Source organism: Rhinoderma darwinii, chromosome 1 (assembly GCF_050947455.1).
Source record: "Rhinoderma darwinii isolate aRhiDar2 chromosome 1, aRhiDar2.hap1, whole genome shotgun sequence".
Classification (NCBI taxonomy): Eukaryota; Metazoa; Chordata; class Amphibia; order Anura; family Rhinodermatidae; genus Rhinoderma; species Rhinoderma darwinii.
The window spans coordinates 72,377,848-72,404,656 of record NC_134687.1 but is presented as its reverse complement, the minus strand read 5'-3'; the positions used below and the strand labels follow the sequence as shown (position 1 = coordinate 72,404,656).

The 26,809-nt window shown below is 41.3% G+C and overlaps 1 protein-coding gene across 1 annotated transcript in view; it reads left to right on the top strand.

Annotated features, from left to right (window-relative positions):
* Positions 1-26,809, top strand: part of FRYL (FRY like transcription coactivator) — a 122,150-nt gene that overhangs the window by 12,431 nt on the left and 82,910 nt on the right. The window contains exons 9-23 of the mRNA XM_075825578.1: positions 1,602-1,700; positions 2,631-2,732; positions 9,733-9,836; positions 10,377-10,485; positions 11,231-11,317; positions 12,159-12,330; positions 14,903-15,035; positions 16,172-16,279; positions 18,269-18,506; positions 19,028-19,213; positions 19,426-19,512; positions 21,571-21,839; positions 21,943-22,138; positions 24,529-24,653; positions 25,990-26,047. Of these exons, the coding sequence (XP_075681693.1) occupies positions 1,602-1,700; positions 2,631-2,732; positions 9,733-9,836; positions 10,377-10,485; positions 11,231-11,317; positions 12,159-12,330; positions 14,903-15,035; positions 16,172-16,279; positions 18,269-18,506; positions 19,028-19,213; positions 19,426-19,512; positions 21,571-21,839; positions 21,943-22,138; positions 24,529-24,653; positions 25,990-26,047 (2,073 nt within the window). The remainder of the gene's footprint in view (positions 1-1,601; positions 1,701-2,630; positions 2,733-9,732; positions 9,837-10,376; positions 10,486-11,230; positions 11,318-12,158; positions 12,331-14,902; positions 15,036-16,171; positions 16,280-18,268; positions 18,507-19,027; positions 19,214-19,425; positions 19,513-21,570; positions 21,840-21,942; positions 22,139-24,528; positions 24,654-25,989; positions 26,048-26,809) is intronic.

The window sequence follows — 26,809 nt, the reverse complement described above, 5'->3', positions numbered from 1 at the left end:
GTGATCAGAGCAAATTGCTTACGTTTACTGAATAAACCATTGTTTGAACAGTTCTGATACCTGAGTGAAGTATCACCAGAAAATATAGAAAAAAATTGCAGAATGAAGCAGCTTATATATTAGCCACTTCTGAGTTTACACACACACGTCAAGGCCTTTAGATAATCTTATCACGGTAGAGAGGAAACCGCTTGTAAGTGGAATAGTTGTTCCGTATATTATATATGTCAGTAGTTAGATTGTTTTTAAAGTTTATCTTAAAGAGGCTCTGTCACCAGATTTTGCAACCCCTATCTGCTATTGCAGCAGATAGGCGCTGCAATGTAGATTACAGAAACTTTTTTATTTTTAAAAAACGAGCATTTTTGGCCAAGTTATGACCATTTTTGTAGTTATGCAAATGAGGCTTGCACAAGTCCAAGTGGGTGTGTTTAAAAGTAAAAGTCCAAGTGGGCGTGTATTATGTGAGTACATCGGGGCGTTTTTAATACTTTTACTAGCTGGGCGCTCTGATGAGAAGTAACATCCTCTTCTCTTCAGAACGCCCAGCTTGTGACAGTGCAGATCTGTGACGTCACTCACAGGTCCTGCATCGTGACGGCCACATCGGCACCAGAGGCTACAGTTGATTCTGCAGCAGCATCAGCGTTTGCAGGTAAGTCGATCTTACCTGCAAACGCTGATGCTGCTGCAGAATCAACTGTAGCCTCTGGTGCCGATGTGGCCGTCACGATGCAGGACCTGTGAGTGACGTCACAGATCTGCACTGTCAGAAGCTGGGCGTTCTGAAGAGAAGAGGATGTTACTTCTCTTCAAAGCGCCCAGCTAGTGAAAGTATTAAAAACGCCCCGATGTACGCACCTAATACACGCCCACTTGGACTTTTACTTTTAAACACACCCACTTGGACTTTTGCAAGCCTCATTTGCATAACTACAAAAATGGTCATAACTTGGCCAAAAATGCTCGTTTTTTTAAAATAAAAACGTTACTGTAATCTACATTGCAGCGCCTATCTGCTGCAATAGCAGATAGGGTTTGCAAAATCTGGTGACAGAGCCTCTTTAAGTTTAGTATAAATTAAATTGGAATGCTATAAACACAGTCCATATCGTGTCCGGATACTCACTGTTTTCACATTGCAGTTTTGTAAGAATGTTGTGACGCCCTTATAACCAGTGAGGCCACAATGTGACTGGGTGCTCCAAGTGCCCTGTGTCCCCTGAGAAGTGATCAATTATCACTTCTGCCAGGCAAATTTCTCCTGTGCTGATACAAGAACTACATCCGCCTGGTAGAAGAGTAGGGAGCAGCGCTTCCTTAAGTACCAGTGTGTTCTATTATAGAGGTTACCGTGGCTAACACATTTCCATGGGCACTTGTCTGGTCATCATATTTGTATGGGCAGAGTTCCGGCAAATTTATATGGACACTGTTGTAGGCATTACTGAACAGTGGGTACTGCTCTGCGGAACAATTTTTTGGCTGGACTTCTATGTGGCTCACATATTGTTATGGGTAGTTCTGTGTGGTAAGGTAATATGAGGTTGTAGACCATTCTCTCACATTCATTCATGTCACTTTCCCGTGTGTTTCCCCAGGCTGTAAAAAACGAAGTAAATGTGCCATGTTTAAAAAATTTTGTGGAGATGCTCTACCAGACCACGTTTGAACTGAGCTCCAGAAAGAAACATTCCCTGGTGAGATATTTTAATCTAGATGTGTAGTTGTGTGAATGTCCATGATTTCCAGGTAACCATTTTCACAGTTTACCTCAGAATGCCGACCTCAGGGGCCGCACAGTTTTTTGCTCCTGATCTTCATGCCTGCCGATGTGGGTGGTGGAATATGGCTGGTACTATTTTAAAAAAACAATGCACTCTTCAGCTGTGGTCCCCAATATGAGCACGCTGGGCCTGCCCTAAATGATAAAACAGATAATATTAGAAAGTCAGAGGACTACATGTGCTGTTATTTCAGCCTTACATATAGGGAGCTATAGAAATTATTATTTATTTTGGCCGTACTGAAGGACTCGACATCACAGGTGTTTATATTCCATATTGTTTATTATACTCTGAAGCTATTATACTCTTATACTTATAGAAAGCTCAAATTGTCCTCGCTGTAGATCATCTTTGGCGGATTTGATGCACCAACTGTGGCGGTGCCATAGACTACACCATTTTTGGTGGGAAATTTTGTCCCATCTTTCTCTGTGTTTTGATCTTGATGCCCTTGCTGATCCTGTGTTATGCATTTTAGGGTGAGATGTATGTCTGATTGGTCAGCCCAAGCTGAATAATATTATCTTATTGGCCCTTTTTTTGGCAAAATAATTAATAATTGGAAAAGTGTCATAAACATCCTTTGGTTTCTTTCTGGGTCTATCTCATAAATAATATATTTTTTATATATTTTTCTTCTCTTTTTTTTTCCCCCCTGGCTGCTGAAGTGGGTAGGGGGGGGGGGGGGGGTTGGATATTGTTTGTATACTCTGTGTTTTTGTATATTGTGCAATTACCTTTGCTATATGTTATATTAAAAGAAGGAAAAATACATAGGAAAATAAATAAATGAAAAAGGAAAATATCAGATGGTTTGTAATGGTAATTCTTATTTCTTCCCAGGCGTTGTATCCGCTAATAACCTGCTTATTGTGTGTCAGCCAGAAGCAGTTTTTCCTCAACAATTGGCACATCTTCTTACAAAACTGCTTATCACATCTGAAGGTAGGTTCCCATACCGCTCATATTGATGACCACGTGGCAGTGAGTGTTCTTTATGAAGGAGGATCAGCTTATGACTCCATGTATTTAATATTATTTCATCATTTTCTTTCCTTCATCTTACAAATCAAGCAATTTTAGTGTCATTGTAAGCTCTTGCCTGAATTAATCCGTACTATTTACTGCTCCTTTCTTCCTATTGCGTTGAAATTGACTTTCTCAATAGTGGTGGTTGCAATAATTGCATTGCTCTTCCTAATTCTGTATTGACCGCATTCCCGGTGGATGTCGTATTCAATATGTATTCCTCTTGCAGCGTCGCTTTGTACCTGTAGTAATGTGGATCTAATGAACTCGAAGAAAAACTCTGCGCCTGATATTTAGCTGCATGTCTGAATGTTCTGGCCAGCTCATGTCATATTCTCATCCTATGTTCTTGCTGTTCTGCTTATCATTCCATTCACGCTGCATTGATTTTTCATTCTGTTCTCACGCCCTTGTGTCTGAAATCCACCACATTCATTCTGCTTTTTATTTTTCTTTAATACATGAAATTTGCAATTATTTCGCCTTTTGTGATAACCGTAGTAAATGGACCAATTCCTCTCTCCATTGTCCAGGAATAATCCTAATAATACTTCCACAATTAGATTTAGTGCACATACAGTGCATACGTTTCCATGACATTGTAAATTATCCTAAATACTATACATTAATTATGTAACCATAAATGGCATACAAAGATATTTTATAGTAGGGCTGCAACATTGTCTTGCAAACAGTCTCTTCTAAAAAGTAAAATGATCATTAGTTTTAGTAAATTACCTATTTTTATATTGATTTTATGTAATCTTATAGCTGGCTTGTCCCTTAGATCATAGCAAAAGTAAGCCCCTAGAATCGTTTTAAGGGCTCGTGCACATAGTAATATTATGGGTGAGTGTTGTGCCTGTGATATGGCACCTATAGAAATCTATGGGCCCATCTCTATGGAATTCATGAGAAACAAAAATGGTCATGTTCCACAGAATGCTATATAAACGAAGCATTCTCCCTTGGAAGCCATGCTGTACGGAGGCACCATATGGCGGCACATGGATTGCCTACTTTGCTGTGTGCATCAGAACTTACTGTGAAGGTCTTTATTGTGCTATGGCGTCCATAGAAAGCTATAGATCTATACTGTACTTCTGCGTGCCTCCAATGTAAAAATTAATGAGAAATTCTAGTTGCGGCATGCAGCATCGCATACCATATTACGGAGGTATTCTCCCCTAGAAGCATTGATTCCTCGTGGCACCACATGAAGGGACTACAGTTGCGTACAGGGTCCATGCACACATCGCTGTTGATAACGGTTTATTAGGAAACTGCTAATACTGCATTTCCAAAATTTTATAATTGAAGTGACTCCAAGGTGAGCCTTACAGCTATTTTACCTACTACATAGTGTGGGTTCTCCTTTAGTAAACCTCACCGTTAAATATAAGTTCCAGCAATAAATAGGGACCATAGGACCAGGTTCATTTTCTTCCCGGCTTCTTTAAGTTTTGTGCTATTTGTTTTGTGCTTTTTCATCTAACATGCATGTGGCTCCATTCTCATGTTTGTTTTGCTGTCTCACGTTGCTTTATTTAGATGCCATCTAACAACAGTATCAGAAAACAAATAGAAACCCTTCAGGTGAGTTCATGTGAGAAGCTTCTCCATGGAGCTGTATATCAATGGACAAGAGAACTCCAGTGTGGTCCTCTATCTAAGCCTTTACGTGGGAGTTACTATCTCCGTTGGCCTCGTCTATTAGATGCCGTATTTTTACAAATGTTAATGGGGGAAAAAAAAAAACACTAATAGGGTGGTATCCGAAGTTTTCAACTTCGATTAATCTCCAATGAAATATTAAGCAACTTTAAAAATATCCAACCGTTTTGTGTATGCAGCTCCTAAGCAGATGTGTGTCTCCATGGTAACAGACTACAAGAAACCCTGTGTAGTCTGATCCTATAGTCACAGTCCCTTTCACCATGTTACAAATGTATGTAAGCAAGAAGTAGCGGGCAGATTACAGGGAGTAAAGGTCCTTTTATTGTGGCAGAATCTTGGCAATCGAGCACTGTTCGATAATATATAATGTCAGTCGGCGCTCGTTTAACTCCGTTTACATAGACCAATCGTTTTACTGTATGACGAACGAGATTTGTTTGCACAGGAGATGTGCTGCCGACAACGTTGATTTTTACCACCACGTACCCTTTTACATGGGCCGATTATTGAGAACGAGTGTTCCGTTCGCACAGGACTGCAGGATCAGACTACACAGGGTTTATTTGTGGCTGTAACCATAAAGGTCTGTATTGGAGGTATAGGCGCTGTATACACAAAACCATAAAACATTTTTAATGAAAAATGCTTGCAAAGTTATTTCATTTTTAATTTTAGATGCGTTAAAGCAAGAAAAAAAAAATGGTTTCAAAGGTGGATATAGCTTAAAAATCTTTTCTGTATTTCATATTGGATCTTCGTTTTACAACTTTTCTCTGGAGATATTTCTAAGTGCAAAGTTAATTGAAAGGATTGATGATCAATAGAGTTAAAAATAAGTGTGTTATAAACTATTTTCCTTTCTGGGATTCAATCAGTGGCAATGTGGGAGTTTACTATGGTCTGTCCCCGTACTCATTAACTTACAGCTTGTGGCTCCGCATTTCACGCTTACATGTGTGGCAACCAACCTGAGACCATGGATAAATACTGATACATCAAGCATCGGTTTTCTTCTATAGAATGCTGGTAATAATCTGGATTGGGAATGGGAAGAGGAGGATAGAACGTAAAATCTCAGTGAAGTAATGCTGTTCTTTCTTTCTATATGAAAAGTGTTCTCGCATCGAGAAAATCATAAGGAGTCCGTCATCGCCCTGGCACGCATTTATAAAGACTTATTGGTGTAGGCTTTGGCGTGTTGTTAGGGCTCTTTTGTATTCAGTGTTTAGCAGTTTACTCTTGCATTTTGTTTAACTAAAGCTGGAACAGATCTCCGGTATATGTCAGGAAAACTCCAAATGCTCTGTAGTTATTCAGGATTAATAAAGTGAAATTCCACCTTTTAACAAAATTTCAAGATTGAAATAACTTATACTTATTATTTTCCTTTGCTGTTTTTGTATTTATTACAAGTTATTTCACGTTGTGTTTTCCATTCGTATACATAGCTGATCACGTTGTTCTGATTGTGTAACATAGAGATGAGATAAGGCCAGGGGCAGACATAACATTGGTGCAGTGGGGCAGGGGCCCAGTAGGTAAGGGGGCCCACTTTCAACTAAAAACTTCCTTCCCCTCTTGCATGTAAATGCCTGAGCTAAAGAACTGAATGGCCAACAATTACAGATAGATTGTTAGAAAGACATAAGTGTAATTTATGATGAGATGTTGGAGTTCAGGGGGCCCATATACTGTTCCTGCACAGGGGCCCTCCACTTTCTGTGTCCGACCCTAGGTAAGGCTACATTCAGACGAGCGTCGGCAACCTCGGACGTGAAAAACTAACGTTTTTCATGTCCGATGTGCACCCGTGTGGGACTAGGGTCTATGGAGGGATGCGTGACATGCAGTAAAATAGGACATGATCTATTTTTTCATGGACCGTTCACACGCTCCGTTGAAACAAAGGTCGCGTGAATGGCCCAATTGAAATACATGAGTCCATGTGACGGCCGTTGTTTTAACGGCCGTCACACGGGAGAGATACACACTCGTCTGAATGAGCCCTAAGGCAACAGGAGATCTTATTTGATATTTCTGCAACTCAATATCAGCTTGGTAATGTGGTGTCCAAGTTATGAAATTCAGTTGTATTTGTTCCATCACATCTATACCCCATAACCGTATCCGATATTCATACATATGTTACTGTATGATCACACTCAACATTACAGGTTATATACATTGTCATACTCTCCTCGCTGTAAATTATGTGGATATTATAAGCTGAGGTTTGTCACCTTGTAAAAAGTTACTATGTGGTGAATGCTTTTATAAAGGTCACAGGAGATCCAAAGTCATTTCATATATCATTCTTAATGTTTTGTACAGTGGCTATCTAACTTTTCTGATCTGAAGATTGGTGAATTCACTTTGTATCTATTAGGCCTCATTTACACGAGCGTGTGCGTTTTGCGCGCGCAAAAAACGCCGCGTTTTGTGTGCGCAAAAGGCACTTGACAGCTCCGTGTGTCATCCGTGTATGATGCGCGGCTGCGTGATTTCCGCGCAGCCGCCATCATAGAGATGAGGCTAGTCGACGTCAGTCACTGTCCATGGTGCTGAAAGAGTTAACTGATCGGCAGTAACTCTTTCAGCACCCTCGACAGTGAATTCCGATCACCATATCGAGTAACCTGTTTAAAAAAAAAGAGGTTCGTACTTACCGAGAACTTCCCGGCATTTGCCTTGGTGACGCGTCCTTGGTGACGCGCCTCTCTTGACATCTGGCCCCACCTCCCTGGATGACGCGGCAGTCCATGTGACCGCTGCAGCCTGTGCTTGGCTTGTGATTGGCTGCAGCTGTCACTTGGACTGAATTGTCATCCCGGGAGGTCAGACTGGAGGAAGAAGCCGTGAGTTATCGGTAAGTCAGAACTTTTTTTTTTTTTTACACGTTCACGTATATTGGAATCGGAAGTCACTGTCCAGGGTGCTGAACCGGTTTAAACTCTTTCAGCACCCTGCACAGTGACTGTCTCCTGCCGGGTTCGGTCAAAACGAGTTCGGCCGAACCCGGTAAAGTTCGGTTCGCTCAGAACGAGTTCGGCCGAACCCGGTAAAGTTCGGTTCGCTCATGTCTAAGACACTCCGTTCGGATGTTTGTAAACAGAAAAGCACATGGTGCTTTTCTGTTTACATTCAGTTTGACAGCTCTTGCGCGAATCACGCAGTTTGCACGGAAGTGCTTCCGTAAGACCTTCGTGGTTTTCACGCACCCATTGACTTCAATGGGTGCGTGATGCGCGAAAAACGCACGATTATAGAACATGTCGTGAGTTTTACGCAACGCACTCGCGCTGCGCAAAATTCACGCATCGTCTGCACTGCCCCATAGAGTAATATAGGTGCGTACGACACGCGTGAAAAGCACGCGCGTCGCACGCGCGTATATTACGCTCGTGTAAATGAGGCCTTAGTCATAGTGTCCTATATTAATTGGAGGGGTCACCTAATTCCCATAAATACTAGCAGCCCTATATTCACAGGTATGGAGATGTAGGTAGGCGGGCAGTCTGGCAGGCGTAAGGCGGATTCATATCTGCGTCTGACTTTCCTTTGCTCTCTATCATAGGAGCAGAGCAACGAAAATACCAGAAGTACGGAATCCGTTGCATGACGGACTCAATCGGTGCCTGACAGAACCCGTGGACTATAATGGGTTTTGTTGGGTCATGATTTCCTTCATTTATTTGGACATAATGCCACCACATGCTGCACTATTTTGTCTGGCAAAAACAACACAATCTGTAACAGAGGCCTCTAACACAGATGTGAACAGACCCTTAGCTGACTTGGGCATGTTCCTGCTCCATTGCCCCCATGTTACTCCCTGTGGTAATATACAGTATGTCTTATATATAGCTCAGTACAAGAGGCTGGTACATGATAAGCGTACACTCCAGGAAACAAAATCTATATTTGTCAGAGAGATTTAATTTAGAATTAGTACTGATAAACTGCAGTCACTTTGTTGCTATCATGTATTGTAAACCTTTATAACACATACTGTAACATGGGTGTGGACTGCAAACTGGAGATTGTGAGTGCAGAAGTCACACCAAAAAATAGCCTTCATACGGTCAGTGCTGCAGAGAAGTATTATTTAGACTTGGTAATCGGTTTTAGATTTTTGCTTTGTTTGTTCAACTATTATAAATTGTACAATGGAAGGTGTATTGGTTTTGCTTGGCATATATTCTTTGATGTTTAGAAGTTTTAACACTTAGGCCCCATGCACACGAACGTGTTTATGCGTCCGCAATTCCCCCGAAAATCCACGGGAGAATTGCGGACCCATTCATTTCTATGGGCCCATACACACTATCCGTGTTTTCACGGGTCCCCGCATGTCCGCAAATTCGTGCCGCACAAACTCAGGACATGTCTTATTACGGCCCGCAAATTCGATGCGGACATGCCCATAGAAGTCAATGGGCCCGTGGAAAATGCGGGTACACCTCCGTGTGTCAACCGCAGTTTGCGGATTTGCGGAAGTGTTGCTAGGCGACGACCGGGAATGAGTTGTGTCGTCATCCTGTTTTACCTAGGCTTTTTTTTTTTAATACGCATTTTGCGGATTACATACGGATGAACTGCGGATTACATACGGATGAACTGCGGAGGACATTTCACGGAACATGGTCCTGGAATTTGCAGACCAGAAAAACACTACGGTCGTGTGCATGAGGCCTTAAGCTTAATCCTTACTGATTGGGGCACTCGTGTCCCAGTATATAGCAGTTTAAGGTGGTAAAACCTCAAGCAGTATACTATGCAGGTTACAGGTATCTTCCTCTGGAACTCATCGTTTTACATTAGGGCACCAAGTGAACGGACTCCTGAAGCGCTAAGCAGGGGCGTGAACAATGGATCACCACATTTGCCTTTTCTCTCAATGAGCCCATGCCACCGTTTAACAGAGCCAAAAGTGTTCATGTAAAACATTTGCCCCATTTTCATTAAAAGTCTTAAATTACGGGGCCACTTGATGGATGCCACTGCAGCCACTAGATCTTACTGATGTCATTATATAAAGGTACCCTCTCCTGGGGTTGAGTTCCCTTTGAAAATCAGTCTGTGAAAACCAATTTACAAATATTCTGTATTCTGGTTTAACGTGTGTGTTTATTTCTACTGTATATTTTGAACTAGGTGTTTTTGATGAAAATCTGTGTGTGGAGATGGTTTCATACTTTGGCGACACGGACTATTTATCTTTTGTTTCTCTCTCTTTCAGAATAAGGACCCTAAAATGTCTCGCGTTGCACTGGAATCTCTGTATAGATTATTATGGGTTTATGTTATTAGGATAAAATGTGAAAGCAACACTGTAACACAAAGGTGAGAGAAAATTGCCCATTTTTTCGATATGCGGCCTATTATTTATGACGTGGGGGAATGGGGTACATGAATTAAGTGAATTTTTAGGTTTTGGTTGCAGTTGGGCTTGAGTCGTGCCTCGTGGTGCTATGGGTGTAATAACTTTTTATATATTTAATCCTGTTCAGTCCCAGTGTTCGTTTGTGGCTGCAACTAAAATCATCTGTATTGTTAAGCACAGAGGGGGAACCGCGAGTTTCAGAACCGTGCAGATGTAATGAACTCTTGTTTAAACCCCTGCCGTATTATGAGTTTTCTGTTAAAGCTTTTATATCTTGTAGCAAAAAAGTCAAAGGTAGATGTACTTTTTTTTGTATTCCCAGCATGTTCACTTCGGTAATCGTATTATGCATCCCTGTTATGAACATTATTTGCTTTTGCCTTTGGTGCTGTAGACAAAACTTATAAGATATGACATCATTGTTGTAAAATTTGATGTATTATTTCAGAGAATTATAGAAGACTAATAAACTTTCATACTTATTAATGTTCTTGTTACAGCCGCCTTATGAGCATCGTATCCGCACTTTTCCCCAAAGGCTCCCGTAGCGTAGTGCCCCGTGACACACCTCTTAATATATTCGTCAAGATTATTCAGTTCATTGCTCAGGTGAGTTGGTTCAGGTGCTTTAAATTTGCATGCTGTATGGATAACTTGAATGTGATTGACCACTTCTTCAAGGGATTGTCTTGTTCAGACTACACACATTCAGATACCCTATTAGGGCATTGGAGAGCTCAGGACATCTGATCTAGATTACAGGCGATCCCTGCCAATGGGATACACTGTGAACGTTTTCCTTTTTTTTTTTTCAAGCGGACAAGACTCACAGGTTTAGTGTTCTAGTAGCTGGGATTTTTTTTCCCTTTATGTCACCGTTGATGAGTTTACTCTAATTAGATTATTTTTACTATGTTTAAGATCATTAAAATAATCTTTTAATGTTATTTGTAGATGCGAAGTACTTCCCCTTAAGTATAGGTATAAGACCCAATCTCTAAAATCATATCCACTTCATTGAGGAGACTGACCCATTACCAAAAAAGGTAGATGTCCTTACTGGTACCCCCGAATTGTTAGACTTTAAAATACATCAATTCAAAGTTTGTTTTTTTCTCCCCTATTTTCTTAAACAATTCACTTTTGTATCTATGAACAGATGTCATTTACTTTCTTCCAATTGTATTCCACGTAATGATAGATAATCATTCCCGAAAACTAATATCGGCAACATTCTTTGAATATTTGGCCCGTTACAAAGTACATGACGTCTTTTAGCCGTTGTAAGTTTGTTTTCCATGTCTGTGTCTCTTTGCATTAATGTTTTTTTGTATCTTTTTATTTTATTTTATAGGAACGTTTAGATTTTGCCATGAAAGAAATAATATTTGACCTTCTGAGCGTTGGAAAATCTTCTAAAACATTTACTATCAACCCAGAGGTAAAAACATGTGATGCTTGTGTGTGCAATATTATTCTAGCACAGTTACATGTGAAGCAGGACGAGGTCTGATAAGTCCCGGCTCATGCCAGATTGTGGGATCTGCCCCGAAAAAAACAACTTATGTTACGGTATTACAGGGCACAATTGCTCAACAGCTATAGGTTTTCTATGTAAACACTGAATACACTCAATCAGGTCGCTATGTCTAAATGTATGTCCATCATGGCGAATGGTTTGTGTGCAGGATAAATGATCTGGAGACATCATAAAAATGGAAGCAGCACTAACACAACGGCTGTATAATAAGAAATATACGATGGGCAACACCCCTGGGATATTGTTAGCATTTCTGACTTGCAGCACTGGGGTCCTGGGTTAAAAATATCACAAGACAACATATTCATTGAGTTTGTATTTTGGTTTGCTTGGGTTTTCGGCAGATATTCCAGTTTCCTTCTACACTCCAAAATGAAATTGGCCCTAGAGTACAAGTGGTACGTCTTAGATGGCAAAACCGCATTGCTCCACTGGGGACAGGGACAGATGCTTCTGAATAGTTTTGGTGTAATGTGTTGGTGCTAAAGAAATCTATGGAAATAAATACATAGGACAAGATGTAATATACTCTCTAATAGATGATTAATTGTTGGGTGATAAATTCGGCTTTGCCTGTGTTCGGTGAGGATGGAGCACGTGTATTTTGTGAGTCATCATTGCCATAAATGATTATAAAGGATTTTTATTACAGGTGTACTCGATATGAATAGGTCTTTGTGTCCGTACTGTAAATACTAGACTTTATTCCAAGCCCTTACATTGGTGTCTGTATGTCTTCCAGAGAATGAATATAGGTCTCAGAGTCTTCCTCGTAATCGCGGACAGCTTGCAGCAAAAAGATGGCGAGCCCCCTATGCCAACAACTGGAGTTGTTCTTCCCTCAGGAAATACCTTGCGTGTAAAGAAAATCTTTCTGAATAAAACCCTCACAGATGAAGAGGCGAAAGTCATAGGTTTGTCCACATTGACTCCTGTTGATATGGAAGTGAACATACAATCATATGTGACAATGCTGCTTCCATATGAACCACTCCATACTTATCAGTAACTTTTTCTCAATGGTTTTCCAGACAAATAATTATTTTCCTTCTGACATGCTTACTCTGTATGCACGTTGAGCCTAGGCCATTTTCCCATTGCGAACACATGAATAAGATTTTTATTTGTAGGCTATACACCGTTCAGCCATAACATTAAAACCACTGACAGGTGAAGTGAATAACATTCATTATCTGGTTAGAATGGCGCCCGTCTAGTTGTGGGATATATTAGACCGCAAGAGAACAGTCAGTTCTTGAAGTGGATGTGTTGGAAGCGGGTAAATGGATCTAAGTGACTTCAACAAGGACAAAATTGTGAGTGCTCGAGTACTGGGTCAGATCATCTTCAAAAAGGCACGTCTTATGGGGTGTTCACAGTATGCAGGGGTTAGTACCCTCCAAAAGTGGTCCAGGGAAGGTCAACCAGTGAACGGGCGATATGGTCATGGTAGCCCAAGGCTCATTGATGCACATAGGAAGCGAAGACTAGGCCGTCTGGTCCAATCCCACAGAAGAGCTATTGTAGCACATATGCTGAAAAATGTAATGCTGGCTGTGATAGAAAGGTATCGGAACACACAGTACTAAGGTTCGGATAGCACTAGGTAATGGCGTGGGTGCATTAGTAGGGGCCCAACCCGATCCAATAGAGAATAAGTACTATGCACACCAATATGGAATTGTTTACTGCTATAGTGAGGCGCTCACTAAAGTGGTTACCCGCCAAGCTTACAGCGCCATCCACGCAGGATAAAGCATTGACGAAAGTGCCTGCGGAAGGTCATGGTATTGACTGAAACATCACACTGTCACTGGCTATAAATAAATTATTTATTTGGATAAACCATTCCATATTGGTGTGCATAGTACTTTTTCTCTATTGGAACACACAGTACATCACAGTTTGCTCTTTTTAAGGCTGCATAGCTGCAGACCGGTCAGAGAGCCCATGCAGAACCCTATCCAACCCTGTCCCAAAGCATTTACAATGGGGCACCTGAGCATCAGAACTGAACCATGGATCAATTGAAGAAGATGGCCTGGTCTGATGAATCACTTTTTTTTATTTATTTTTTTAACCTGTGGACAGAGAGGCGAATGTACTATACTTACCAGTGGACGAGATGGCACCAGGATTCAGTATGGGAAGAAGGCAAGCCAGTGGCGGTGTGATGCTCTGGGCAATGTTCTGCTGGGTCCTGTCATTCACGTGAATGTTACTTTGACACATACCACCTACCTAAACATTGGTGCAGACCAAGTACACCTCTTGATGGCAACAATGTTCTCTAATGGCAGTGGCCTCTTTCAGCTGGATAATGCGCCCCGCCACACTACAAGAATTGTTCAGGAATGGTTTGAGGAACATGACAAAATGTTCAAGGTGTTGACTTGGCCGCGTATATTACCAAGATTTTAATACAATCGTGCATCTGTGGAATAAAAATAAGTCTGATCAGCCCCACCTCGCATCTTACAGAACTTAAAGGGACTGTTGCTAACGTCTTGTTGCCAGATACCACAGGACATCTTAAGAGGTCTTGTGAAGTCCAAGCCTCAATGGGTCAGAGCTGTTTGGTGGCACGAGGGGGATCTACACAATATTAGGCAGGTGTTTTTTTATGTTCTGGCTGAACGGTATATTGTCCATTTGCAGCCTCTACCGTAGTACATGATTCAAAAGCTTCCATACATTGTGATAATTTCCACTTTTTAACATACTGTCATATTGTTGCTGTCACGGTTATCATTATTTTGGAAACGGATACAAATGTCTCTCTTCCACCCAACTGCGTTAACAATTTTGGTATTCTGCAATTAATAACGTTTCAACTGCGTTCTTTACATGATCCATGTTTTGTATCTTCTTGATACACCATGACCTTCAAGTACCCCCACAAATAACAATAAAGAGTGTTGCGGTGTGGGGTATTTGGAAGCCACTCCAAGGGACCACATTGACCAGTGCAGGCACCCTAAAACTATGAGGCCCACTAGTCCCGAAGTAGAGATTTTGGAATCGCCCTGAATAATTTTTTTTGTTCCAACTATCGCAACAACTGACTGCTTTATTTCTGTAACAATAACAGAAATTCCTTTAATTTATAATTTCGAGTTACTGTAGCCATTGACTGCAAAAGCATCAAGACTGAGTTTAGCTGCAACCTCAGCTGTAGTATACAGCCTTCGGACCTTCTGACCAGGCTGTGGATTACACGGATCCACATGCTTACAATAAAGAAAAAATAATAATTTATAAACATTGTGACAGTGGGGGTCAAGTATCTACAGGAGTAGCGTAATTTGTACAGCTTTTCTTGCGGCAGATTTTCAAAGATGGTACACTTTGCACTGGCGGGAACACGATAAATATGTCACTATATTGGGAATCCTCCTCCTTTCCATTGCTGTCATTGTATATGTTATGCTGCTAGTATGCATACAGGACTGATGGCTACAATAATCTTTTGGATTTTCGTTGCAGGCATGTCTGTATACTATCCTCAAGTACGCAAAGCGTTGGACAGCATACTTAGGCATCTTGATAAGGAGGTTGGCAGGCCAATGTGCATGACAAGCGTGCAGATGTCTAATAAAGAGCCAGAAGATATGATTACGTATGTATAATAATTAATAATCCATCTATTTGTACTCCACTTTCTATCAGCAATGAACAATAATATGTTTGATGTACATAAACCATTGATAAGTTTTGATCCTAACAGCTCAGGTTGGCTGGAAATTACTGTACTGCACAAAGCTGCTCAATGCCAGTAAGAAGCTGGAAAGCCTGTGTATTGTGAAAGTAGAGGATTAACGTTACTTAATGCAGGTTAACTTTCTGTATTTGCATCTCTTATGGTTGTATGAACACTAAATCAAATATATAAGGTATGTTACATAAAAGTGTTCTCAGACCGTGAGAGGACTTTTTTTTTCGTACATAGTCAATTTTACTAACCATAGTTTATCGGACTGAAACTCTGTGTAGGGAAATACAGTCCACCTATTACAATCATAACTTGTTTTTACATCTTATCTAAAACCCACGGTAAAGGATTCATTACAGCAAGTATACACAAATAAAAAATAGAATGGAACATTTGCAACGAATTAAGGGCTGTACGTCTTTCTGTCATTGTCACTTAAAGGGGGGTTAAAATATCCCTGAAAATTTGACTCTGGACTTTTCCTGTTTTCTAGGGCGTAAGGCCACATGTAGCGGGGTGGGTGTTTTTTAGCAGGTTAAACTGCAATTTATCTGCGAAAACGCATCTATTAACAATCCTCTAAACATTGTACTGCATTTTTACTAAGTGTTTCAGCCATGTTGTGACCGCGATGTGTGGCGGCGTTACCCTGACACGTCTTCAGACCACCTGATGGCATTATGGTGCACACTTTAGTTAATCTTTGATAGTGTTTTGTGAGGTTACTCTGGAGTAAAAGTACCTGTTCGGGGTTCTCTGTCTTGCTCTCCTTTTTCAGTCTGTCAGTCTCTCTCCCACTTGCTCTCTCTTCTTCTCTCTCTTTCATTATCTTTTCCTCTTTACATGATTACTGTTATCTATGACCAGGATAGCATTGCTTAGTAAATGTGTAGTAAGGGATATCTCCAGGTATCTGTTGTTTTGTAGGAGTTATTATTTATTTTCAAGTGGCTTGCATGAACCGCGATTACAATGAAGCAATAGAGATAATACAGATGCTTAGGTCCGATTTACTTTTTTTTTGTGTTGTATGTATTTAACAGGGGAGAAAGAAAACCCAAGATTGACTTGTTCAGAACGTGTATTGCTGCTATCCCTAGGCTTATTCCTGATGGTATGAGCAGAGCTGACCTCATTGAATTACTTGCAAGGTAAATCTATTCTGCAGCGGTTTTTTTTGTTTGTTTTTTATAGTCCATATTATATAAAGCAGGGCTGGGGAACCTTTTTTCTGCCAGGGGCCCTTTGGATATTTATAACATCATTTGCGGGCCATAAAATATTATCAACTTAATAATTCCTCCCCCCACAGTATAATGCCCCCAATAGCTGGCCCCCAATACAGTATAATGTCCCCATACAGTATGCCCACATACAGTATAATTCCCCCCATAGCTGTCCCATACAGTATAATGCCCCCCATAGCTACCCCATAAAGTATTATTCCCCCCATAGCTGTCCCATACAGTATAATGCCCCCCTTAGCTGTCCCATACCGAGTATAATGCCCCCTCAGCAGCTGCCATATGAGCCCCCCTCCCATACCCAGTATAATGCCCCCATAGGTATGTACCTAATAGAAAAATAATAACATAATTACTTACCTATCCCCATTCCCACGACGGGTGGAGGAGATCCTTCTCCTCCTCTGCACTGTGCTGTGAGTGAATCGGCGCGGACAAGCGCGATGACGTCACTACATCGCTCATGACTGCGGAGAGTCGCTCGCGGCACTGTGAATTCATTGAACCCAATTGAATGTACGTCCTGTGGACGCAGATTCAGTCGGAAGCAGGACCAGCGTGGTCAGCGCTGTGTGGCAACTTAGGGTTAGGGGCAGTAACAAAAGTTGCGACCCCTGTAGCTATGCCACTGGCGGCCCGGGAGTGGACCAGTCCGGTCACCTGACCTCACGTCACGGACTCGGGTCAGGTGACCGGACTGATCCACTCTTGGGCCGGCACGCACCGACCTTACTCAGACTGCTGCCATACTTGGCTCCTACATGTGAGTGAGTAGGGTGGAATCACGGCGGCAGAGTGAGGTCGGGCCGGACCAAATGATCCTGCGGGCCGGACGTTCCCCACCCCTGATATAAAGAAACTATATAAACACTTTATTTCCCACCAAACAAATAATATCAATCGTTAGCGACAGAATCTTAATGGCCTTTTACACTGGCCGACAATAGGCCGATGCAGCGAGCGCCGATCAACGAGACATCGTTGATCGGCGATCGTTTGCACCTGGCGCACGGAGCTATGGATAGGGACGAGCGCTCGTCCACATACATTATTTACACAGGGAGATGTGCTGCCAACAACAATAATATTTTACTGTTTTAAAAAGATACGATCGGCAGATGATCAAGTGTTTGCTCGTTCATCTTCTGATTACTGTCCTGTTTACACAGGGCAATTATCGGCAACGAGCGTTATATGAACGCTCGTCTGTCCGATAATCGCCCAGTGTAAAACCCCCTTAAAACAGTCAAATATTTTGTGTCACTATTTATTGTATATAAGGAACAAGGTAAAACAAATATGATGGCCCGCTCTCAATATAGGGTGAGTAGCAATAATTCCACAATGAAGCATGAATTGCATTCTCATTTAAAAGAGAACCTCTTGTATAATATCCATAAGCCCATTTACAGTAGGATATTTGGAAAGTGATTGTCTTCATAGGACAACCCATTTAAAGGTAGTACCTTCCGTCGCATTGTATATCCAGAGCATTGCATCACGGCTTAGGAGAGGACTACCAACTTTAAACATCATTGTTCCCTGGCCTAAAGTTGGCCATAACGCTAATCGGTAATAATACAACAGGAAAAGCCAATCATTCATGACTCTCTGTATGTATATTGTAATTCATATACATGGAGATTCACACACACACACACACACACACACACACACACACACACACACACACACACACACACACACACACACTGCGGTCTCTATTACTTTCTATGTAATCAACTGCTACAATTCTGATCTGAAATCTGAAACGTTGCAATATGCAGTTATTTGGAAACCTTAAAATTACCAATTTGTTGCTATTACCGGCAACCGTTTAACCAACAATGCTCACTGGGGCCCGCTGTGTTAAATGACTGTACCTTCTCTTCCTAGGCTTACAATTCATATGGATGAAGAGCTGCGTGGGCTCGCTTTCAATACCTTACAGGCTCTAATGCTCGATTTTCCTGACTGGCGGGAGGATGTTCTTTCAGGATTCGTTTACTTCATTGTTCGGGAAGTGACTGATGTACACCCATCACTTCTAGACAATGCGGTGAAGATGCTGGTGCAGCTAATAAATCAGTGGAAGCAGGCGGTTCAGATGCACAATAAAAACACAGATGCCCAGGTATTCCTACCTCATCACCACAATGCCGGGTCTTGGGAGAAAGGGGAATATGTTACATCTATTTATACGCCATCTTTGGCTTTACTTCAGAACCGTTCCTTGAAGAGTATGCCAGCTAAGGCTCCGTTAACAATGTTGTCATGGTTTTTGTTTTTACTATCATGACGTAGATCGTTGACTTATAATGGGCCGGTCAAGTTTTTGTATTTTTTTTTCTATGGCTGCACTATTCTGGTTGTCAAAGAACTACGGAAAGATAACAAAATAACTAATGGAAGTGTGAACAGAGCCTTCTTCGTATTTTTTACACTGTTGCAGTCAGCAGATCTTTATAAATACAGATTTTGGTCCTCTTAATACGAAACTACTTTAATGTTTATAGAAGATGTGCAAGTCAAACAGCTCTTTGCCTTGGCATCTACTTTCCCCATAGCTCACGTTAGGGACGAAGCAGAGTGTGCCCTTTATACGCTGGAACAAAATGAATAGTGGTCTTATTTTTTTTTTCTTCCGATTTGCAGCGGGGTATGCACAATGGAGCCTCCCATACACTCCCTCTTGAAAGAAGTCCAGTATCGAACGTGTTCCATGTTGTGGAAGGGTTTGCACTGGTCATTTTGTGTAACAGTCGACCTGCCACTAGGAGGTTAGCAGTGAATGTCCTCCGAGAGATACGAGCTCTCTTTACAGTCCTTGAAATTTCGAAGGTGAGAGACAAGTTTTTCTGTTTTCCTTTACGAACACCTAATTCTTTTACTAACCGCAATCCTGTTTCTGTACGACGTTCTTGTACTTGGGATGTCTGGTTACTGTCATATTGCATGGAAGTCAAATCATCCTTTAATGCACAAGGAAACAAATTTCATGTCGAATATTGTTCCTATTTTGCTATTCACCCTGTGTTGTTTCTTTGTTGTAGGGTGAAGAGGAGTTGGCTATTGATGTAATGGATAGGCTTAGTCCGTCCATTCTGGAAAGCTTCATACACCTCACCGGAGCGGATCAGGTAAAACTATTAGTTCCCTAGCAAGTGGAATGTAAAGGTCCTAACGCTCAGACCAATGATCGGGTGAATGATCGCCCGTATGAACACTCGTTCCCCATCATCAAGCTGTTTAGACAGGGCAGCGATGAGCCGACGAACGAGCAAACGTTAGTTTGTCGACTGCTCGGATATTTTATGCAGCCAAAAAACTGGTTGTTTGTCGGAAGCGCGTTTCGATCTATAAACAGGGAGATGTTCTGCCAACAACATATAATTGTATGGAGACGAATGATCATGTTAACAATTTGTTTTTCTACAAACTAATACACCTTTGTATTAAAACACAACACCGTTTGTAAAGCGGCTTTTAAAATAGTTCTTTGTAATGCTGTCTGTTCTCGGCTGTAGTTTAACATCCTTCTATAGAAATAAACTAACAGGAATAATATCCACACATTTTGTCCATAACCGGTACAGATGTCAATCCTTAATATTAGAGGAGTCCTTGTGCAACGCTCCTTTACAGGGAAACCAAACACAATCATGTGGTTCACCAATATACATGGCCTGACTGTCAGGTTAAGCTTCTCCTCTCTAGATAGAAATTCACATTGCATTCTAATAGCACCTTAAATTGGCAAAGGAGTAAAAATATAATATTTGTTGGGCTCCTTCCTTTCTGTAACATAAACTCACTACTATAGCCACTATTTCTGCCTTTAATGCAAAGCTCCCAGGCTCGGGTACAAAGGCTTTGGGGTACAGAGACTAATACAGTATAAATATATGTACTGTATAAAATTATATCAATAGTGATAAAGTTCTGCCCATCATGAAAACATGATCAGGTCGGTCATATGTTTCTAGTGAGTACCCGGCAGAAGGCTCAGTGATCTGTGGTGCCCTTATTCCTGGGGACTAGTCCAATATTACATGTGAAGTTGGCAGCGCATGATTTAGTACTAGAGACTTAGTCTTATGTCTTGTATACGTGTTGGAGGTCGTATCATAGTCCAAGTCATCTAGTGGGTGAAAAGTAGGGAGGAAGGTTATAGTCCCTGCTGTGTAGGCTGCAGTCTTGCCTCTACGCTGTCACTTTGTCAGGCACTCGCAGTTGGTCCTCATGGCCATGTCTTGATTTTGTACATTTAATATGTCACTTGCAGCATCCTCAGGGCTACCTATTATTTCACTGCTTCTGCAAAATTCCCGCTGATTTTGGCCATTGAATGACCTCTAAAACAGAGTTGGGTGTACCATGTGTGCATGTTTGAATTTCATTTTACTTGTACATTGTATAACTTGGAAGTGTTTAATAATAGCTGGATCAGGACCAGCGCTTACCAAAGCCGTCAGTCCAGCTGACCTGACGGATTCGGCTGTGATCGCAAGATACAGCTTCTATGCATCCAGGATACATAGAAGCTGTATCTAAAGAAGTAAGCTTTTTTTTAAAATAAAACCCAATTAAAAACTTGTTTAAGATACAATAAAAGGCTGGGTTCACACAGTTTTTTGCAGGCGGAAAATCTGCCACAAAATTCCGTTTGGAAGTTTGAGTCAGATTTTCCTCTGCCTGCACGCTTACTTTCGAAGCGTTTTTCACCCGCGGCCATTGAGCGCCGCGGGCATAAAACGCTGAGAAATATGCTTTCTCTGCCTCCCATTGATGTCAATGGGAGGTCAGAGGCGTAATCGCGCAAAGATAGGGCATGTCCCATGTTCCTTCTTTCTCCCGCTCGCGGGAGAAAACCGCCCCCGCCTCCCATTGAAATCAATGGGAGGCGTTTTTGGCGAGTTTTGCGGCGCGGTTTCCGCGTCAAAAAACTCTGTGTGAACCCAGCCTAACATTGTTTTATAAAAAATATATATACATATTTTAAAGGTTTACATAGCTATTAAGGGCTTTTTACTATATTACACCCAAATGGCAAGATAAACTGTGGATTGTTATTTCTCTGTCCATGTTTATCGAAGATCTGTTCAATATATAATGAAATATTTTGTTGTTTGTTTGTTATCTCTTCCTGTGTTAGTGATACATTTAGGTTTGGTCTGACTTTTATTTCTTTGCTTTAGACCACTTTGCTGTACTGTCCAATTTCAATAGATCTTCAGACCCTTGCAGAGTGGAGTTCGTCCCCCATCAGCCATCAGTTTGATGTAGTCAGTCCATCCCACATCTGGATCTTTGCACATATCACGCAGGGTCAGGATCCCTGGATAATCAGCCTCTCCAGCTTCATGAAACCGGAAAACCTTCCCAAATACTGCCCCACGGCTGTCAGCTATGCCTGGATGTTTTCTTACACCCGCCTTCAGCTTCTTTCACCACAAGTCGATATAAAGTAAGTCGTTTTGTAGATATACAATGAATGTTGCTGTAAATCTGATGCCTATGGATCATGTATATTTGTCTAATATTATCTTTTTTTTTTTTTTTCTTTACAGTAGTCCCATTAATGCAAAGAAAGTGACTGCAGTCACAGGCAGCGATTCCTATATCGGCCTTTGGAGAAACTACTTGATTCTTTGCTGCAGTGCAGCAACATCCACAGGTTCTTCAGCATCTGCTGGTTCTGTTCGATGTTCCCCTCCAGAGACGCTGGCGTCTACCCCTGACAGTGGATATTGCATTGATTCTAAAGCAAGTCATGCATAGTTGTTTTAAGCTGATTTCTGCCTTGGTTTCTTTTCGGTTGTAGCGGTGAAGCCGGAAGATGCACTATGATCACATCTAAAATTCAAGTATTAATTAATTGCTGTTGTTTTTCCCATCTATTTCCATCGTATCGCTGGATTTTATCATCGTTTCCCATGAGCAATGTCACATTTTTTTTTTTTTTATATTTAAAAAAAATATTTAGATACATATCAAAGCAGCCATTTTAGTAAATGTTCTTGAAAATTGGTTTGCATGCCCACAATCACTTATTTTTTTTTTTTTTAAACCTCATTGAGTTAAGATCTACTAAACCATGAAACTGGGGTTTAGTGTTCCAAACCTGCTCACTTAAAAAAACTGACATTTTGGGAATAGTCGGTAAAGTTTATTACAATTTACCAAGAGGAGTCTCTTGGTAAATTGGCATTGCGCACATGAAGCCCGGGGACAGTACAAAATTTCACTTCACTGCACATGCGCATTGTATTTTCATGTGCACAGTGCCCGATGCCGTTCCCGGGCTCATCTCGGTAAATTGTAAGTTACTTTACTAACAATTTGCTAAAAGGACGTTTTTACCTGCTCAGGTTTGAAACCGTAAACCCCAGCTGCATAACGGCATTCTGGTGGTTTAGTGGCTCCAAACTTAGTGACAGGTTCCCATGGTTTAAAAGTGCAATAAAGAGAGAATCTCTGTGTCATGCACCACCCAATAAGGTCCTAAAATTGTATCTTCAGACTAGAGCCGGTTTCAGTGGAGGAAGATGGTTCTTCTGCCTTAAAGAGGCTCTGTCCCCACATTATAAGTGCCCTATCTCCTATGTAATCTGATTGGCGCTGTAATGTAGATAAGTGGTTTTTATTTTGAAAAATTATCATTTTTGAGCAAGTTATGCACAATTTTAGATTTATGCTAATTCATTTCTTAATGCCCGACTGGGCGGTTTTTAACTTTTGACCAAGTGGTTGTTGTAAAGAGAAGCGTATGACGCTGACCAATCAGCGTCATACACTTCTCTCTATTCATGTCCATTTGTACTCGGCACAGCGTGATCTCGCGAGATCTCGCTGTGCTGTCACTTACTCACACATTAACTTTACTGAAGTGTCTTGAGAGTGAATAGACATCACCTCCAGGCCGGGACATGATGTCTATTCACACTCCCGACACTTCGGTAAAGTTTGTGTGGGAGTTACTCGCACAGCGTGATCTCGCGAGATCACGCTGTACTGTGTGGGACTTACTCACACAGCACAGCGTGGTCTCGCGAGATTACGCTGTACTGAGTACAAATGGACCGCTTGGTCAAAAGTAAAAAAACGCCCAGTTGGGCATTAAGAAACGAATTAGCATAAATCTAACATTTCTCATAACTTGCTCAAAAATGATTCGTTTTTCCAAATAAAAACCACTGTTCTCAACATTACAGCTCCGATCAGTTTATGTAGGAGATAGGGCACTTATAATGTGGTGACAGAGCCTCTTTAAGGCTGGGTTCACACGACCTATTTTCAGGCGTAAACGAGGCGTATTATGCCTCGATTTACGCCTGAAAATACGGCTCCAATACGTCGGCAAACATCTGCCCATTCATTTCAATGGGTTTGCCGATGTTCTGTGCAGACAAGCTGTCATTTTACGCGTCGCTGTCAAAAGATGACGCGTAAAATTACAGTCTCGTCAAAAGAAGTGCAGGACACTTCTTGGGACGTTTTTGGAGCCGTTTTCTGATAGACTCTATTGAAAACAGCTCCAAAAACGCAGCGAAAAACGCGAGTTACTCAAAAAATGTCTGAAAATCAGAGGCTGTTTTCCCTTGAAAACAGCTCCGTATTTTCAGACGTTTTTGGCTCAGCGTGTGAACATACCCTAAGGGTATGTTCACACACAAAACTAAAAACAGGTATATAAAATGCGGAGATGTTTTCAAAGGAAAACAGTCTCTGATTTTCAGACGTTTTTAAAGCATCAAGCGTTCTTTGCGTTTTTTGCGGCTGTTTTTGGAGCTGTTTTTCTATTGACCCAATGAAGAATGGCTCTAAAAACGGCTCAAGAAGTGACATGCACTACTTCTTATGGGGCATTTTTTTACGTGCCGTTTTTTCAAACGGCCGCGTAAAAAAAACGCCTCGTCTGAACGAAATGCCGTTTTTCCCATTGCAATCAACGGCCAGATGTTGGGAGGCGTTCAGCTTCCTTTTTTATGAAGCGTTTTTCGGGGCGTATTCGGCCCGAAAAACGTCTGGATATAGGACGTGTGAACATAACGTTAGACTATATATAGAGTTTTCTGTCCTTTTACAAATTCCATTTAATATTTTATAAAGTGATTTGTACTGATGTTTGTTTTTTTTGGTTTTTGTTTTTACAGATCATTGGCAGTCCGTCCCCCGCATCCCTGTTCAAGCACATAGTACCAATGATGCGTTCTGAAAGCATGGAAATTACAGAATCTCTTGTTCTGGGCCTTGGCAGGACCAACCCTGGAGCTTTTAGGTAAATTGGGTATTTTCACCATTAAATCGTTTGTAATAGAAAATAGAGTAGTGTCTATAATATGTATTCCAGCTGCTTTTTATTTGATGCTGTTGATGTTTACTTGTGTAGGGCTTAAACGGGTTATCTGGGATATGAAAAAGGGGTCGCCAACAGCGCCACTTTTGTACATTGGCTGTTTCTGGTATTGCAGCTCAAGTGAATGTTGCTGACACATAAGAGTGACGTTTTTCTGGAAAATAAAAGCAGACTCTTTATTCTTATACTGGACAACCCCTTCAATGTGTGAACTGTACAGTAAAGCCTTTCTATGCTTTATAGGTTTTATAAGTGAATATGCCTTATGGGTGTCATTATGGTTGAGGCCCTGTTCACACAGAGTATTTTTGGTGCTGATTTTGACGTGGGAATCGGTGTCAAAAAATGGCCGACATCGCCCCCCAGTTGATTTCAATGGGAGGCAGTGGCGTTTTTTTTCCCCGGGCGGCCTTTAGCCACTTGCGGAGAAAAAAGCGGCATGTCCTTCTTGCCGCGGTTTCAGTCTCTGACCTCCCATTGAAATCAATGAGAGGTAGAAAAAACCTGCGGCGCTAGTTTCCAAGCTTTTTTCACTGTGTTTTGTGCATTAGCTGCAAGGGCCGCGGTCGAAATATGCCACTAAAAGCGCAGGCAGGCCTGCAAAAACTTTGTGTGTGAATAGGGCCTAACCGGTAAAAAAAATCTTGCAATAAATGCCCAGTAAAGATGTCTGTGCTTGGACCTCATCACATCTATTCAGTATTTTCATGAGTTAAACTGAGATTTTCTTTTGCTGGGTTGTTGTAACTTTTTTTTTTTTTTTACTATCACTTATAATTAGGGCTAATTTACACGAACGTTGAATACGTCCATGTGACGGCCGTTAAAACAACGGCCTTTGCAGGAACGCATGTATTTCAATGGGGCCGTTCACATGGCCATTGTTTCAATGGACCGTGTGAAGGGTCCGTTGAAACATAGAACATGTCCTATTTTGTTCCGTTTTCACAGATCTTTCCATAGACTCAAGTCTATAGAGGGATCCATGAAAACGGGTCCCACACGGGTGAAACTCGGACTTGAAAAACTGCAGTTTTTCACGTCCGAGTTTCGCAACGTTCACGTGAATAAGCCCTTCGAAGTCCCGGTCCAAAGCTTCACTTTTATTAATGTTCCTCATTGCCAGCCAAGACTGTTGCATTGGGGAGTCCTTCCACATTCGCGTAATTGCTATCTTTGCTTGTAAATGTTGTGTAGACGCCATAACGTTGCCTGTCACAGCGACAGGTGTTTAATCCAATTTATTATTTGTATCCAGGGAATTAATCGAGGAGTTGCACCCCATAATTAAAGAAGCACTTGATAGAAGGCCAGAGGTAATTATATTACATTTCATTGTTACATTGTGTTTCATGCCGGATTTCATTTAGTCTACATGCCGAATGAAACGAAAAGACGTTTTATGGAGAGCATGCAACTGATCAAACAATAATTGAAAAACTCCAGCCATGACAGATTATTTAACTGGTGACCCACTTCTAGTAGAACGGTTGCGATGAGGCTTTTATTTTAGTCCTGTCCAATAGATGCAGCGTTTCCACATGCCAGTTTATTGATATTTCCTAGCCTGGATAGGGTTGTATGAGGTTAGAAAAACATGGCTGCTTTCTGGTTGAAACAGCGCCGCTTGTCCATAAAGTAGGTTGTGTCTAGATTTCTAGCTCGACCCTGTTCAAATCAATGGGGCTCAACTGCAATTCCAGGCAGAACCTATGGACAGAGGGGTGCTGTTTTTGGAAGAAGGACGTCCTGTTTTCTAATTTCCTACAGCCACTTTTATTGTCACATGTCTGTGTGCCTAGAACGAGAAACACAGATGGTTGAAAAAAAAAAATACATTTTACAAATACGCTTTTTTTGTTGTTTTTTTTTTTAACAGCCCATTGCCTGTGTATGAAATTTAATAGTGGTTTTCACATGACACTGCATATTTTTTTAGATCTTTGTCCCAGCCTAACATTAAATCTTTAGTTACGTAACTGTGCCGCTTTATGTATTGAAGTATAAATCAAGTATTGGTCATGCACTTAATTGAGCTCTAATTGAAAAAACTTTTCACAAGGCGCAAGCTATAAAAT